The following is a 17,390-nucleotide window of genomic DNA, read 5'->3' on the forward strand; positions in this document are numbered from 1 at the left end:
CGACCAATGCAAACTGCAGGAAGCAAGTAGACGCAAAACAAATTTTTTCTACTTCCGGTGCATTGCATCCTCGTGTTTCCGGAGACTGGAGGGGCGTGATATCGCGAGAGGCGAGAAAGGGCGCAGGGTTTGAAACATGGCGGACGACGTGGACCAGGTGAGTGTCCCCTGAGGAACTCGCTCCAGAGCGGCTTCCCCACTCCGCGCCCTGGCCCTGTTCGGCTTTGCACACCCGGGCTGCTTTCTTCAAGTTCACGGGACGGTGTCCTATCGTGTCGCCTCTTTCCGGGTCGTCACGGCCTTTAATTTTGCCTCAGGCTCTGAGATCTTTTCTACTTCGAAATCCGCCGGAAAATTAAGTTACTCCTCCCGCTCCTCACTTCCTTTCTCTTGAGTCTCGCCTTTATCCATAGAATGGCAGTAATTGTCCCTGCCTGCCTCACGGAGCTGTCGGGATTCTGATAGAAAGCGCGGTAATTATCGCGCAACAATTACTTGACCGCAGCAATGATTATTCATTCCACAAACATGTAGTGAGCATCAATTTTGTATGGTTTACACACCGTCCTAAGCACCAGAGACACCGGGATTGACATACGTGATCCCTGTCCCCACTTGGAGCTTATATTGCGGGGGAGGGCAGATACATATGTGATATATAGGAACTGGGATACAGAATAACTGCTGGTCCTACAGGCTTCCTCACCGGCTCTTCCTTCTTCCCAAAATGCTCTTCCTCAGATATCGTTGTGATCAGGCCACAACTTCTTCAGCTTTCTACTGAAGCCTCACTTCATCAAAGAGGACTTCCCTGGCCAGCTACATAAAATAGCGCTCTCCCGAGTTTGTTTTATTTTTCTTCATAGCATGTTATTTGATCATATTAAGTATATGCTGCTGTGTTTAACGTCTGTCTCCCCCAACTAAAATGTGAATTAATTAAGAGCAGGAGTTTTGTTTACTATTCTATCCTGGGTGGGTTTAGAACAGTGCTGGAAACACTCGGCAGATATTTAGGTATTGAGGGAGTGAATTGGATGATCAGGGAGGCCTCTTTGAAAAGGCCAATGTTTAAAGCTATAGGATGAAAAAAGTAGACAGTGGGCATTCAGGACCCAGGCTAAAGGAGCAGTAGGCCTCTGTCAGTGTGTCTATTCTTACAGTACTGTAATGATTTATATGCTTCTCCCAAATAGAATGAACTGCTTTGAGGGCAGGGGCTGACTTCTGTATCATTGTAGTCTAGTAGTTGGTTACCTGGTCCTTAACAAACAGCTGTTGAACTGATGTTGGGGACCAGTTGAGGTCAGGACTTTTTCTGTTGAACCCACGCTGCACGACTCCAAAGCCAGTGCTTTCAGCCAGTATTCTATACTGCCTGCTGAGTATACTCAAATTATGGGCCAGTCGGCACCCTAAACTCAGCATGCCCTGTACTGAACCCATCTTCCTTCAAATTTTCATCTCTGCTTAGCATTCTGACTAGTGTGTAGTAGTCATTAAGTCAGTGTTATTCAAATTACTAAATGATATTTGAGATAAGGCTAAAGTCCCTGAGAGTGACTCCCTATGTCCTGAAATTGTATCAAGCAGTTTGGATTTTGAGGAAACAAAGTATAGTCATGATTATTTTGCTGTATAACTCCTACCTGTGTATGTTTCAGTCCTCATTTATATAGCGCTTACTATGTGCCAGGTACTGTTCTAAGCCTTCACATATGTCATTTAAGCCTCACAACAATGGTATTAGGAAGGCACTGTTATCCATATTTTACTGGATAGACGACTAAGGAAAGCATAGAGGGGTTAAGTTACTTGCTCACAGTCAATGCAGCGTAGCAATGATTCAAACACTACACTCTCTCTAGTACTATATTACTAAGCTTGTTTTTTTAATCAGCAACAAACTACCAACACCGTAGAAGAACCCCTGGATCTCATTAGGCTCAGCCTGGATGAGCGAATTTATGTGAAAATGAGAAATGACAGAGAGCTTCGAGGTAGATTACATGTAAGTAAATTTATTAAATTACCTTGAAATGAGATCATTTCCTTGTTTTCTCTCCCTACTCCCACCCCTTTGAAATGTAAAAACTGTCAAATGTGGAACAGTGTTTGGAATGCAGAGAGGAAGGTGGCAGCTACCCATATTTCTATAAGACAAATACAACTCTATTTTATTCATATTTTTAACATTTTTTTCTCTTACCAGAAAAAATGTGTTTATTAAAGAACATTTTCATTTCTTTCATATTTTACCCTTCTATTTATTTGCAGGTAACATTTATTCTCCATTCTTATTTAAGTGTTTGTTTTTTTAATTACTGACATATGCATAATTTGTGTTTTCTTGTGAAAAAACTTAAATAGCACAGAAATACATGCAGTAAAAGGTGAAATCCCATTTCTTCTATTGGTAACCACTGTTAAAAATTGAGTCTACAGTTTTTAAGATGTTTTCTGTATATTTACACGTATATATTTATAATATGTGTCCATATGCATATATTTGCACTATACCACCACTAAAATAAATGGGATCTTGCTATACATATTTTTGGGCACTTTTCTTTTTCACTGAATCTTGGAAATCATTGATCATGAGTGCATGTAGATCTTCTCTATTCTTTTTAATTACTACATAGAATTCTTTATATGGTAATAGTGATATTTAGATTGTTTTCCACTTTTTTGTTACTATAAATAATGCTGCATGCAGTAAGCATTTTAATACATATTTCTTTGTGTGCATCTGCAAATATTTCTATAGGATTGGTCCTTTAAAGTAGTCCTATTTATTCATAAAGAGAGTAATTGAAGGTGTTGCCTCTTCTTGATGACATGTTGCTTTCCAGAGTGCCAAACCCAGTTCTGGCTAGGTTATAAAGGGCAGGGTGTTGCTCTACTTACTTTACCTTGTGATGTTTAGTTTAGGACAGGGGGATTGAATAATACTGTCTTATGCCCTTAGGAGACTGCTGTGTCATCATCTTAGCAATCAAAGGATTTTATCTCTTATTGTATCTTGTCAGACTGTTACAGATGGATTTGAAAGAAGTCTACTGAAAAGTGATGAATTTGTTATTTTCCATAATTAAATTTTATAAATGGTGTAACTGCCTTGGATAACAAGTAGGGTGAAAACTGTAAAAATAATTTCGAGTTATTTTGAGTGAATATCATTTTTGGCCTTTTAAACCGTTTTCTATTTTTATAGAAATTAAGCTATCATTGGAAATGATTTGCAAAGAAACAATATATTTGTACAGCAGGATTATTTTTTATTTACCTGTAAAAGTTTGTGGTATAAGTATTGTGTGTTGTAATTGACCTATTAGCATATTGTAAGCCCTGTTCATTGTTTCTTAATTTATTAAATTTCTTTGTCCCTCATGCTCCCACTTCAGGCTTATGATCAGCATTTAAATATGATACTGGGAGATGTGGAAGAAACTGTGACTACTATAGAAATTGATGAAGAAACATATGAAGAGATATATAAAGTAAGTCATGCAATTCTATTCATAGTTTTAAAAATGTCAATTGTTCTTAACATCCAACAGCTTAACACTTACTTATGGGAAATCTGTCATGTTTTGGCACCTACTCATGGCTCATTAGAGTGTAGCAGTTACCAGCAAAGTCTTTGGGGTCAGAGAGACCTGGTTTCCAGTACTGGCTTGGCCACTTCCTACTTGGGGAATATTGGACAAGGGAAATAACTTTCCAGGCTCAATTTCCATTGGTAAGCAGGAATACTACCGCTTAATTCATAGGGTTGCCAGGATTCAATGAGATATGACAGTGTAAGATGCCTATGTATGCTAATATATAGCAGTAATACTGGAAAATGTTCTTTTGTTTGATGTGGATTTGATCTGTCAATAATAGAAACTAAAACTTGAGATATTTTAAAAATATTAATTCATTACAAATAATAAACCTATTATGTTAATGTAAGTAACATTTTTATGAAAAATAACTATTTTCTAAAACAACAGTGAGGAGTGTCTTCATTTTACATTTTTACAAATGTCTTTATCGTGTGGCTTAATTAATGACCTCTAACTTCTCACGACTTTTTTCTGCATTTAGTCTGTTGTGATATGCTACAGTTGAAGAAAATCTGACCTCACACAGATAGGTAGTCAGAAAAGGGAGGGGTATTTTTGTGGGTACTTGCCTTTGATGGTACATCCAAACTCAACAGGTGGTGGTTTCTTAAAGGTTAGTTGCAGTGTGGAATCTGAAACTTATCAATGAACTTTTCACACTCTTGTTATATGTAAATTCATTGGTCTACTTTGCACTTTGAATGGATCTTTTACACGTTTGATTTTATAACATCAAGCACTGGTCATTTGGAATATACTGTTAATTTACTGAGTTATACAGATCTTCAAAGTATTGACACATTTCATTCTTCAAATATAAAAACAGAAAATCATATTTGTTAAGTCTTTCAAGTGTTGAGAAGCCAGTCGCTGGCTCTCCTAGAGGATAAGGTGTTTTTTGTTTGTTTGCTTTTTAAGGAGGGCGTAGCTCACAGTGGCTCATGTGGGGATCGAACCAGCAACCTTGGTGCTACCAGCACCACGCTCTAACCAATTGAGCTAATCGACCACCTTTAGAGCATAGTGTTTTAAGCCTGGATTCAAACCTTGAGTCCCTTGCTTATCAGCTATATAGTTTTACCAAATTACCCACCTGTCTGACTGTTTCCTTGTCTATAAAATGGGGGTGGTAATAGGACCCACTTCTTACAGCTCTTGAGGATTCATTGAAAGGTTATGTGAAAAGCCTTCATATTAGCAACAGGTACATAGTAAATGTTCAGATGTTAGCCTTTGTTGGTTTTGTAGTTCTTCTTTATCCTGGCTGTCCTCCTCTCTTCAACCACTCCTGACTCCTTTGCTAGTTTTCTTTCTTTCTCTCTCTGAACATGGCCCTTTTTTTAAAATCTGCATTTTTTTTCTTCAGAGATATCATTTAGTAACTTGTATGTTATAATCTATGAGTCTATAACAGTAATCAGTACAGCATAAAAGCTTGAGCTCTTAACAGATCTGGGTTCAAATCCTGGCTGCTGGTTATGTGATCTTGGACATGTTATAGAAACTTCTGAACTGCAGGGACCTCCTCTATACAATGCCAGTGCCTGTGCTTGCCTCCCAGGGTTACAGTAGGATGCAGTGAATTTGGTGCATGTAAAGTGGGTGGCCAGTATGATTATGGATAAATCTGTTTCCGGTTTCTTTCCTGAACTTCACTCTTTTTTCCAACATTCTTACTGAAAAATTTTCTACACTGTATGTGACCTCAAACTCAGTACATCTAAAACTAAACTGGTGTTCTTCACCTTCAAAAATTCCCTATTTCTGTTCATGATTTTCTCAGTTATTTAGACCATAAATCTCAGAATAAGTTCTTGGACTTATCCCTTTCACTCACACTGATCAGTAACTCATTCAATTGATTCTTCCTTCACGTTGATTTATGTGTCATTGCTTTTCTTTCCCATTGCCATGACCCTAGCTCAGGCACTTTTCTTCATGGCCACCTCCATTGTAGCCCGTGCATGACCAACTGCCAAAGTAATTGTCCTCAAACATTGCTTTCATTTGTCACAGTCATGCTTAGGGACTTTTAAGGCTTTCTATGGCCTATAGAGCAAAGCACAAGTTCAGGCTAGATTAAGACCCTCCATAGCGTGGTTGTAACTTTCCAGTCTCCTCTCTGACGACTTCCCTAGCCAAGTTGGTCCACTCACTGTCTCCAGAGTATGCCCTCTATGGTCCTCCTTCTGTGCCTTTTCCCATAATATTTCACCTAGCTGGAATGTTCTCACTTGTCTCTTTCCTACAAAGACTGTTTTAAGAACCAGCTCAGCCCTGACTCTTCTGCTCCTTTGGTTGGATCTTCTGGCACTCTGAGCTGATACTGAGTTTATTCACTTTTTTGTTTGTGTGTTCCTTTTCATATTATGAATTACTGGATGGCAGAGGCCAGGACATTATTCATTCTGTTCCCCACAGTGCCTTGTTAGCTACAGGCAATAAGTATATGCTCAGGTTCCTAGAGGAGTATGGGGTAGGGGAGGGAGGAGAGATAACGAAGTATAGTCTTGCTAGAGAGGCAAGGCGCATACTATTAAGTTTCAAAATTCACTGGGAAGTGGAAATAGCATGAATAGATGAAAAATAACAGTATTCTAAATTCATTTTAATCCAGTTTCAACTTCTGGTATGTAACTTGCTAACCAGTTTTATTAGGCTGGTAATATTTTGCCTTATTGATTTTTTGAGGATGTCAGTAGGTCTTCTTTCCAAGATTTGACAGTGCTGTGATTTGTACGTAACAGTCCCGTTAGCCTCTCTCTACCTGCTTCCTTGACTGAAAACATTAGAGCATTGAAAATGAGCTCTTAGATTCCATTCAGATGTAAAAATATCTAGTTCTGAGTTCTCTACTAAATAATGACTGGGGGAAAACACACACACTCCCAAATTTAATTTGGAGGGAATACTTTGTCACAGAACAAAAAAAGGAAAAAAAGTAGAAAGTACTTATCCATGAAAAGAAAGGGGGTGTGTGTGATAATATGTGTTGAGTAACTGCTATACGACTTGCATGCTTTATCACATTTAACCTCTCAGTAACCTTGAAGTCAGTGGTAGTCCCATTTTCTAGCTGAGGAAATCAAATTCAGCTAGGAAGATACAGTAGGAATTTCAAACCCAGGCCTAACTCACTTCAAAGCCTGCAGGGTTCTTTTTTCTGTATCTGGGCCTGGGGCCCAGAGTAATTGATGATGGATTTGGTGGACAGTGAGATCTTAAAGTTAGCAGGATAGCGCTGAGTTCTTCTGGATAGCTCAGCTGAGCTAACATGAGTAGACAGAGTATAAGACAGTAACACATAAAAATCTCTAGGATCTGGCAAGTCATGCTTAGTTCCTACCACTGTGGGCTTTAAAATCTAATTTGGAAAGTGCCTAGTACACAGAAAAATTTCAGGTACCTTGAAGGTGAGCAATTAGGCAAAATATCTTAGAGAGTATATGCTAGATATGAGAGTGTTCTACCCCAACGTAAACTTACTTTGATAGTAGACAGATGGAAATGGGAGAGTTTGGAGAACTAACCTCTGCTAAATGCCTGCTGTGTGTGTCAAGCACTGTGCTATCCGTTTTATATGCATCGTATTTAATTCTAACAGCCCAGTGAAATAGGCCTGGGTTAAAGCTATCTGCATTACTATCTCCACGAAAGTGTATAGTGTGTAGCGTTTCCCAAACTTACATAACTAGTACTTTTTATCTTAGTACATATTGCTACATAACAAATGGCCCCAAATTTAATAATTTAAAAGCACACATTGTTAGCTCACAGTTTCTGTGGGTCAGATATCCAGGCACAGCTTAGCTGGATTGTCTTATTTCAGAGTCTCTCACCAGGCTGCACAAGGGCTGGGGTATGGTCTGAAGGCTCACCTGGGGCAGGATTTGCTTCCAAACTCACTTGCATGGTTGTTGGCAGGATTCAGTTCCATGAGGGTCGTTGGACCGAGAGCCTCAGTTCTTTGCCACATGCACCCCTAACCACCTGGAAGCTTGCTTTACCAAACCCAGCAAGAGTTGTCTAGCAAGATGGAAGTCACTGTCTTATCATGATAGTGACATATTTCATTGCCTTTGCAGTATTCCATTGGTTAGAAGCAAGGCACAAATGTCACCCACACTCAAAGGCAGGGGATTACACAAGGGTGTGACCACCAGGAGATCACAGAAGCTCCTTATCTTGGAAGATGCTGCTGTGTTCATTTCTGTTCCCTGGATTTCCAGAAAACTGTAATTGAGTTAATGGAAAATTATTATGGATAAAGTGGATTCATATGAAGGGAAGGGAAGGAACTTTTTACTTCAGAAACATGACCACTGAGTAGGCTAGTTGGAGTGAAATATATCAGTTGTTTTGATGAGCACAGACTCTAAACTTAACTGTCCTAAAACTAGATGTGCCTTTTGCAACTTGAAACCAGAAGAAAGTACTGCTTCATAATAGCAGACAGCAGACATGGATATTTGTTTCCCTCAGAGTGATTCTTAAATGGTGTTCTTTGAACCAGTATTAACATTACCCTTGAATAAGTTAGAAGTGCAAATTAATGGGCTACATCCTGACCTACAGAATGAGAATCTCTGGGCACGGAGCCTAGGGAAACAGTTTTAACAAGCTGTTAACCGGGTGATTCATATGACATTAAAATTTGAGAACCACAGCCTGAGAGAGTCTTACCTCAGGAAGAGTTAAATAAATTCATGGATGACAGATAAGTATATTTGAATTTAGTATACTAAATTTATGAGTATGACTTGATTTAGTGTTGGGGTTCTCTGGTACCAAAGAAGCTCATAAAAACAGTTTTTACATTTTGAAAAAAGGTATGTAAACACAGCTATTACTAATATTTCCTGCCTGGCTGAGATGAGACTCCACATCCTGCTCTGTCTGCTAAGACATGATTCTCAGTCTTTAGGCAAGGTTGTAAGACCCTCCAATGCCGGAAAGCTTTAGAAAATTCCTTGTAGATAACGGGTGGGTGGTCATGACGACTGGGCTTCAGATACGAAAGAGGAAACTAACCTTGGAAGCATCTGGGGCAAATGAAAGTTCCCGCTGTTATCAAAATGTAACAGACACAGTTATCTCTGCTCAGAACAGAAGATCCCATCAGACCTTTTTGTTCTAGGTGATATATTAATAAGATCTCTGAACAGCTCTACTTTGTGTGGGAAGTTGTTTTCCCTCAAAAATACTAACCCCCTTTTATGTTGAAACACATCACATAGTCTTTGTTACTGTTGGTTTCAATGGAAAGAAATTCGGAAGAATTTTTAAATCTTTCGCACTTAAAAAAAGTAATATATTTTTTTTCTGAGCATAAAAATGCATATTCACTAAGAGAGGTTAGCAGACAAAAACAATACAAGGAAAATAAAAACTACCCATCCCACCAACCAGAAATATCTACTGAAAATATTTTCTTGTATTTCCTTTTAGTATTCCGTGTCGCTCTTTCTCTTTTAAATTAACATGGACACAATCATAATACACCAATTCTAAGATGCACTTTCTCTTAAATTTTAGAATCTCTAAAATAGATTTGTATCTTACAGATGATATGACAAAGAATTGTCGTAGTTGAATTAGCGTTTTTCCTTTTTTAGTTGAACTGAAGCTTAAAAGTGGTGTCTTACATGTGATGAAATATAGACTATATAATTTTATATTCTGCTTTTTTCATGTAACATTATTAACCTAAAATTTTCACCCTGGAAATCGACTCGCTAACTACAGTAGCTACCTCTCTTATCCAACTCCAGTCGGCTCGTGGTGGGGTTCCTCCTGAATCTGTTTGAAGGTGGTGTGTGCCTGCACATCTCTGGGTGGAATGGCTGTAGCGGATTCTCAGAGCACACTGACCTCCATAGAGATGCTTGACTGCACCTCTGAGGGCCGGCTGCTGCAGGAGGCACCGTTCAGCCACCGCTCAAGCGAATGTGCATCCTCTCTCCTGCTCCCAAGCTGGCAGCTGCAGAAGAGGAGCTACGTTTGCTTAGTTAATCAGACTTTTTTTTACATTGTCTTGGTATATTAGATAAAATATTAGCAATGAAATCTTTGGATGAATGAAAATACTTTTCTCATTTCAACTATAAAGAAAAAGCAATTTCTCTTGTAGAAAGTGTGGTACCGTGGTATCTTCCATACAGAAAGTCTATTTTCTCGTGCAAGCAACCTTACTATCTTCTAGAATTTTAGACGTATATGATAGGTTCTCCTTGTAGTGTATACATGTGTATTAACTATAGATACAGGAAGGAAAGATAGTGATATTACGGGAACGTCTATAGTCTCATTCAGCATCATGGAGAAGAACCACTATACTCTTGGTGTTTTTCTCCAAGATAGGAAACCAGACGAAATGGTTCCTCAGCAGGACCATTTAAGTTTTGCTCTCTCTCTTTCCTTTATTGAAATCACAAATACACATCAACATTATCAAAACCGTTAGGGAGACTGGTGTTTTTCCGTAACTTAGTAATTGACTTCTAAATAATTAATTTGACTACTGACTCGTTAATGAGCAGGTTGATAGTCAGTCTTACTCTTTTGGCTTTCAGCCCTCCATAATTAGTGTGTCCGTTTTGTAAACTGCTAAAGGTCTATATTACTTGGTCTCAGCCTACTTTTTCCAGCTGTCCATCACGTTTATCACCTTCCTTCATCAAACTCTTAATGCTTTGACTCACCAGTTTTCTCCCGGGGATGTTGTGCCCTTTTGTAGCCAAGCCATCTAACTCCCTCTGCTTGCAGCACCCTCCCTCACTTTACAGACCTTTCCTGTAGGCCTTCCAGACGGCATCAGGTGTTTCTCTTAGACCTTTAGACGAGCACTGTCCTGCAGAACTGTCCGCAAACATACAAACGTTCCAAAGGTGCCGGTGTCCACTAGGGCAGCCATAATCAAAATGTGGTTATGTAGCACTTGAAGTGTGTGCTGATGTAGGACTAAGGATCTTTAATTTAAATTAAATTTAATTTAACCTTAATTTCAATTTAGCTGCCTGTAGTTAGTGGCTCTTGTATTGGACACAGCAGCTGTAGACCAACTCCCATGTGGAAGTAATTGTCTCTCACGATCTTCGCCATTCAGAAGTAATTCTTCTCTCTTGATGATCCCACATTATATATCACTGTATAATACTTAACACATAGCATATTATGTTTCCTATTCACTTTAAATTGCTTCCATTTTAATTTAACTTTTTCGATAGATAGTAGAGTCACACAGTTTAAAAGTTACTAAACATGAAAAATAATGTGATAAAACGTTTTCCACTCTATTTTCTATTTATCTTTCTGCCCCCACCCCTAGAGGTAATCACGATTACTAGTAGTTTCTTGAGAATCCTCCCCAGTGTTTTTATGCATATAGTAATGAAAATTATTCTCTCTTCCCGGTTTTTTTTTTTTTTTTGTAGGTAAAACATAACATACCATGCATGTTGTTGCACAGCTTGCTCTTTTAATTTAATATATCTTAGAGCTTTTTTCCATTTTCATATGTAGCTTCTTTATGCTATTGGTTTTATCTTTATGGCACTCCAGTATATATAGATGTACCTTAAGTTATTTAACTATTTTCTTATTTATAGATAACCATTGCCAATCTTTTGCTAATACAAACTATCCTGCCATAAATAATTTCATCTTTTGCTTACGTGAAAGTACCTTTGTAGGATAAATTCATACTTTTTCTAACTTTGATTTCTAGAGTAGGGATTCTCTAGGAGCCACAGGTCCATGTTTTATCATCTCTGTATGTCTAGTGTCTGTCATAGTACCGGATACATAATGGAAAGAGAACATGCACATATACATGCATGTGTGTGTGCACGTACGAGACACACACCTCCACCCCTACCCTTATGTATGACAGGTGGGTCTGCAGTCCTTGGCAATGAGATAAAATCTTTTCTGTTTGAAACTAATACATTCAACCTGAGATTAAATCTAAGGTTCCCTCATATAAATATTTATGTATTTACTGGGGGCGCCAAAAAAATGTATACATTTTAAGAGATGTTATCTATGCTCAAGCAGTAGTTCGCAATCAGAAGTTTCTGGACGCTGATGGTAACCACTTTGAGCACCTCTTGTAATTGCAGAAGTCAAACGTGATTTGTATTTATCTTTTGTTATCGGTATATATTAAGTATTGCAATTAATACAGTTTTTTCCTTTCTTAAATGTGTATACATTTTTTGGCACCCTCTATAAATACACGTATATGTATTTATACCAAGGTGTGATCAAACAATATGGTGAATGTTTAAATAAAAAAAAGTTACTACACTAAAAGACATATTGCTTTTAATACCCCTCAAAATGCCCCCTCCCCTTTGCTTCGAATACACTTATCCCATTGTTCTTGCCACTTTCTGAAGCAGTTCTGGAGTCCTCTTTCTTGAGTGTCTTTAGTTGCACTGCTGTGGCTGCTTCGATGTCCTGAATCATTTTGACTTTGGGGAAGAGCCAGAAGTCGCACGGTGCCAGATCCGGTGAATCAGGTGGATGAGGACACACTGTAATGTTTCTATTTGACAGAAATTGCCATATACCAGAGCGATGTGTGACACAAGCGTTGTCATGATGAAGGATGGTTTATGGCACTATTTAAAACACACTTTCTCTCAGCCGTAGCTCACACGCGACTGACTGCACCGAACAAGTTGAAACTTGTCACACACTGTTACTAAGGTTAGACGCGCTGCTTCCTGTATTGAAGATCCCTGCCCTTCCGTTGGATGGCACTCGGCAGCAACATTCACCATGTTTTTTTTATCACAACAGAAAGGCTCTGTGTCACACATCACTTTCGTACAGCAATTTCTGTCACATAAAAACATTACAGTGTGGGGGCGGCCTGATGGCTCAGTTGGTTAGAGCATGATCTCTGAACAACAGGGTTGCTGGTTTGATTCCACTTGGGCCAGTGAGCTGCGCCCTCCACAACGAGATTGAAGACAACAAGCTGCTGCTGAGTTTCCAGAGGGACCGCCAGATGGCTCAGTTGGTGAGGGCACGAGCTCTTAACAACAAGGTTGCTGGTTCAATTTCCTCATGGGATGTTGGGCTGCGCCCCCTGCAATTAGAGATTGAAAACAGCCACTGGATTGGAGCTGAGCTGCACAACTAGATTGAAGGACAATGACTTGGAGAAACACACTGTTCCCTAATAAAAAAAATAAAAAAAATTACAGTGTGTCCTCATCCACCGTATTCACCGGATCTGGCACCATGTGACTTCTGGCTCTTCACAGTCAAAATGACCATAAAAGGTAAACATTTTGAATCGATTTAGGACATCAAGGCATCCACGACAGTGCAACTAAAGACACTCAGGAAAGAGGACTTCCAGAACTGCTTCAGAAAGTGGCAAGAACAATAGGATAAGTGTGTTCGAAGCGAGGGAGAGTATTTTTGAGGGGGAGTAATGGCAATGTATCTTTTACTGTAATAAATTTATTTTTATTTAAACATTCACCATATTGTTTGATGACACCTCATATATAAGTATATAGGTGTGTGTGTTTGTGTATGTGTGTGTGTGTTTAAATTCTGGGTGAAATTCATTGCCATTACTACAAAATCCAATACATTTTTCTGATACTGATTTTATAGAATTCTTTTCTTATCTAGAAATGTAAGTTTACACACTGACCCCCCTTTTTTTCCAAGAATTGTTTGTCTATAGCCTGGTCTCCTGGATGGATGATATAAACAGATAGCCTAGGGCAGGTAACTCACACGTGGGTAGTTGAAAGTTTACCCTTATGGGCATGTTAGTTATTATTGGCTAGACTATGGTAACAAATACCCTCCAAACGTGTAAATCGAAGTTTGTTTCTTGATCACATAATTGTTCTAGGCAAATTTCCTCCACATAATCATTCAGGAACCCATCTTGTAGCTCTACCGTGCCCTAAGTCCTTACCGTCATTCTCATCCAGCCAGTGGTAGCGAAAGAAATGGAAGAGTGCTTGTGGGTGGTTTTGTTAATTAGGCCTTGAAGTGCCACATATATCTTCTTACATTCTTTAGGCTAGAACTCAATGATACGACCATACCCAACTTCAAGGGAGCCTGGGAAATATAGTTTAATTGTGTACCCAAGAAGGAAAGAAAAGGGAATTTTTATGTATAGCAATTTCTGCTATAGTCTGTCCCTCTGGCAACCAAATATCTCTGTATACCTGTGAGCAGCGTATTTTTTAAAACATCTTCATGGAAAAATGACCATGGATTATCAGTTCTCTTTCCCTAGAAACCTGTTAAAAGTGGACTGTCAGCTTTTTTACTAGGAAACATTGCTGATGGTGAAAATGGCCTCTCATTCATAAATCGTATGAACTGGGACAACTATGAATGAGCTCTTGTTGGTCTTTATAGCAACTAGACGATCTTGGCCTCAGTACTGAGTTTGTTTAACTGAGAAGGTTTACTGGGCTTTATTCCTCCAAGCTTTTGTTCCTGCTTATGTACAGTTTGGGGTCTAAAAACAGTTGGCTTTTCTAACCTTGTGAATCTTGTTTCTTATAATCTCTGTTTGAAAACCAGCTGATTCTTTCCTGAGTTCGTTTCTCTCATATATTCCTTGCTGAGTGTATCAGGTTAACAACAACACCTTCTGACATTTGGCTTTTCCAATGTCTTCCTCCAGAGACTATAGGTTTGGGAGGTGCTTGGGCTACTCTGCAGGCATTGCAGGCAGTTATACCTAATATTTTGCCAAGGCATAAGAGGGTTCCATACATTCCATCTCTGTTTCCTTACTGCCTAAGGTTTGACTTCTAGGCTAATGCCCCGAGGTATATCCCATATGTGTGAGTGCAATAGCACATAGAAGCAACATACAATGAAATGTCTTTGCACAATAGAATTTTATTTCTTGCCCACATACTTAACAGTCAGAGTGAGCTTTTATGTCATCACAATAGCTTTCTTTCAGGTGCTAGGTCAGGGACCCAGGCTTCCTCTATCTTGGGGCTCTGCCATCTCCCAGCTTCACCATTATCTGAGTCTATCCAATGGTAGGGGGAAAGACCACAGAGGGATGGCATTCACGGGAGTTCTATGGATCAGTCACTTCTGTTTACTTCCCATTGGTTAAAACCCAATCTCATGGTTATATCTGGTTGCAAGGGAGCATGGGAAATGTAGTCTAGCTGTGTGCCAGAAAGAGGAGAATGGATTTTCATGAATAGCTCGTTTCTGTGCCAGTTGTTGATATCCAGTAAAAGTAAGCAGTTAATAGATTGGTTCCTTGTGCTACAAAGGTAAGTGATCAGGTTTTTTAATCAATTTATGTTATGATGAATCTGTTTGTTTGTTTTTGTTTTCAAATTTCTCTTGCAAAAAATAATAAACAATACTACTACATATTTATATAAATGTGTTCTGTTTTTTTTTTCCTCTTCCAGTCAACAAAACGGAATATTCCGATGCTCTTTGTCCGGGGAGATGGTGTTGTACTAGTTGCCCCTCCATTGAGAGTTGGCTGAAACAAAGAATTTATCCTGTATGGAAAATAGGAGACTTTGTATGATTGCCTCTTTAAATGTAGAAGATATTCAAAAAACTCTGTGTAAATTTTGATACTAAGAAATGACCATCGATTCTTCCACTCCTGAAATGAGTTGATTTGCAGATAACTTACAAATTCTTAAGCTAAATGGCATTTTTATTTTTCTCCAACCCTCCAATAAATGTGATCACCAAGGTGCAACACTCTTTCAGGAGTTGATTTGCTCCATTGTTTTTTCAGGCAGTTTCTGATTTTTTTAAAATTTAAATTAAATTTGATGTTTCCTGTTTTGATTTTTTTTTAAAATGCAGTCTCCTGTCTTGTGAATTCTTTAAGCACACATCTTACATTCACTTTATGTGTACACATGTAGTGCATCTGCCATGTTTGAGGCACCAGGTTGAGTACTGAGAACTACAGTTTGTCGATACGCTTCTTTCCCTCAAGTATTCTGTGGAGGCCGTTGTTTAAACCAACAGTTGCAGGACAGTGAGATAAGTGCTGGTAGAATAATGTATGTGCTCGTATAGGATGCCATAGGAGCAACTAGAAGAGCACCCAAATCAGAAGGTGGGTGGAGGGGGTGTGTCATTGTAAGCGTTAACATTGCAGTACAAGATGAAGCACGATTTCTGTTCCTTCTGTCTGGCCTGATTTATTTCTGAGGTTAGGCTTCAGTGGTTATACACCTGTGTGGTTCGGCTTGGTCATATCTACAATGCTGCACATATTTTATGACTTGAAGAAACCATTTTTCCATTCTCAGATCACAATCTATTAATGATGAGAGAGGTCTAAAACAATATATGTCAGTGGCACAATAAAACAGTGGCTAACAGCAAAGCTGTTTTTATTTCTAGCTTCAGTCAGTCAGCACTTAATGCTTGAAAGGTAAAGGGGAAAGTATATTGTATGTGTTGTAATCTCTAAAACTTTACTAAGATGGCTTAGAACCTGACACTGTCCATTAAGTAGGTTCTACCATTTTGAAGGACAGAAAATTCGACCTGTGGATGACTTGGCTGTAAATATGCTGAATGTGTTTGTTAATCCATTATCAAGCACAGTGTGCTAACATGCATAATATTTAAGCCATGTGCAAGAAAGATGCTTTTGGTCGACATTGTGTAGAAAGGTTTCATTTTAATTATCATACCTGTCCCTACAAGTTAATGGAAAAAGGAAAAACATATTATGGGTGAGCTGATGGAGATTTCATCTCACCTACATAGACTGGAGAGATAGTAGATGGCTATCCCCAACTTGGTCCTTAGGCCTTATTAGTCCCAGGAGGTGACCTGGGCACAGCAACCTGTCCACTACGGAAAAAATGCGGTATGTGGTTCTGGTTGTAGCAAGTGGCCGCTCCTTTGTATCATCCTTTCCGAGTCGGACTGTTGCCTACGTGATGAGGATACACAGTAATCACCGTCACTTACTGACAAAGTGCAGCAGGCAAAGGCGTTTTGTGTACATATTCCTATCCACTCCCGACCACCACGCTCCCCTGCAGAATGCTACAGGGAACCTTGCCTGTGGTCACACAGCTAGTACTTGGCAGTAGGAATGTGAATCCTACCTGTGAGTGTGTGGCCTGGGTGTGCTGTGGAGACCCTGGCTCTGGGGATTAAGTTGGCCCCTGATGCTCACCACAGTCGTGGCCTGACTGACCATCTGGCCCTCTTGCCCTGCCACACCCTCCTGTTCTCTGCAACGTTGCATTTATTGTTAGTGGCTTCTGATAGCCGTGCTTAATTCTTAGACATTTGTTTTGCTCCATTCTTGATCATCTTTCTCCTTTGTCTCCTAGAATTGATAGATTACACTAGAACTTTTGGCTGTGAGGAATCTTTATTTACACACGTTTCTAAAAATTGTAAACCTTAGAATCTGATAGTCGTGATGTGCACGTAAAACTCAACTGCAGCATACAAACACCCACTTACCTCCTGGCTGCTGATACAGGTAGAGGGGCAATAAAAGATTAACTGCAGGGTAACCATCTGCATGTTATCAGACAGGGAGACAAGGGGTGTGAGTTTTGTGAGCCCTTTCGGAGCTCAGGCTACCTGCCTGGAGGGTTGGAGCTGGGACTCAGTCCACAAGACGGCAACTCAAGCAGCCTTCTGGCATGGCTTCCTCCAGGTCTGAGGGGTGCTGCTCTCGGGTTAAGTAGAGGGCCCCTGGAACTTTGAGGCTGCACAGTGCTGAGCTCTGGCCAGCTGGATAGCCCGTGG

At 39.4% G+C, this 17,390-nt stretch overlaps 1 protein-coding gene across 1 annotated transcript; it reads left to right on the forward strand.

Annotated features, from left to right (window-relative positions):
* The first annotated feature begins 1 nt into the window (after nucleotide 1).
* LSM3 (LSM3 homolog, U6 small nuclear RNA and mRNA degradation associated) lies at nucleotides 2-15,463 on the forward strand. Its single transcript, XM_019747113.3, has 4 exons — nucleotides 2-157; nucleotides 1,901-2,011; nucleotides 3,408-3,503; nucleotides 15,050-15,463. The coding sequence occupies exons 1-4, from the start codon at nucleotides 137-139 to the stop codon at nucleotides 15,128-15,130; spliced, it is 309 nt and encodes a 102-aa protein (XP_019602672.1). The 5' UTR covers nucleotides 2-136; the 3' UTR covers nucleotides 15,131-15,463.
* Nucleotides 15,464-17,390: the final 1,927 nt, after the last annotated feature.

The sequence above is a fragment of the Rhinolophus sinicus genome, chromosome 5, assembly GCF_057876585.1.
Source record: "Rhinolophus sinicus isolate RSI-liver-muscle chromosome 5, RSI-T2T, whole genome shotgun sequence".
Lineage (NCBI taxonomy): Eukaryota > Metazoa > Chordata > Mammalia > Chiroptera > Rhinolophidae > Rhinolophus > Rhinolophus sinicus.

What these genes read in the sequence shown, in the direction of transcription:
- LSM3 (XM_019747113.3), top strand. Translation starts at nt 137, where the DNA reads ATGGCGGACGACGTGGACCAG. An exon ending in TGGCGGACGACGTGGACCAG is followed by an intron (nt 158 to 1,900) that starts GTGAGTGTCCCC and finishes TTTTTTAATCAG; the next exon opens with CAACAAACTACCAACACCGT. An exon ending in AGCTTCGAGGTAGATTACAT is followed by an intron (nt 2,012 to 3,407) that starts GTAAGTAAATTT and finishes CTCCCACTTCAG; the next exon opens with GCTTATGATCAGCATTTAAA.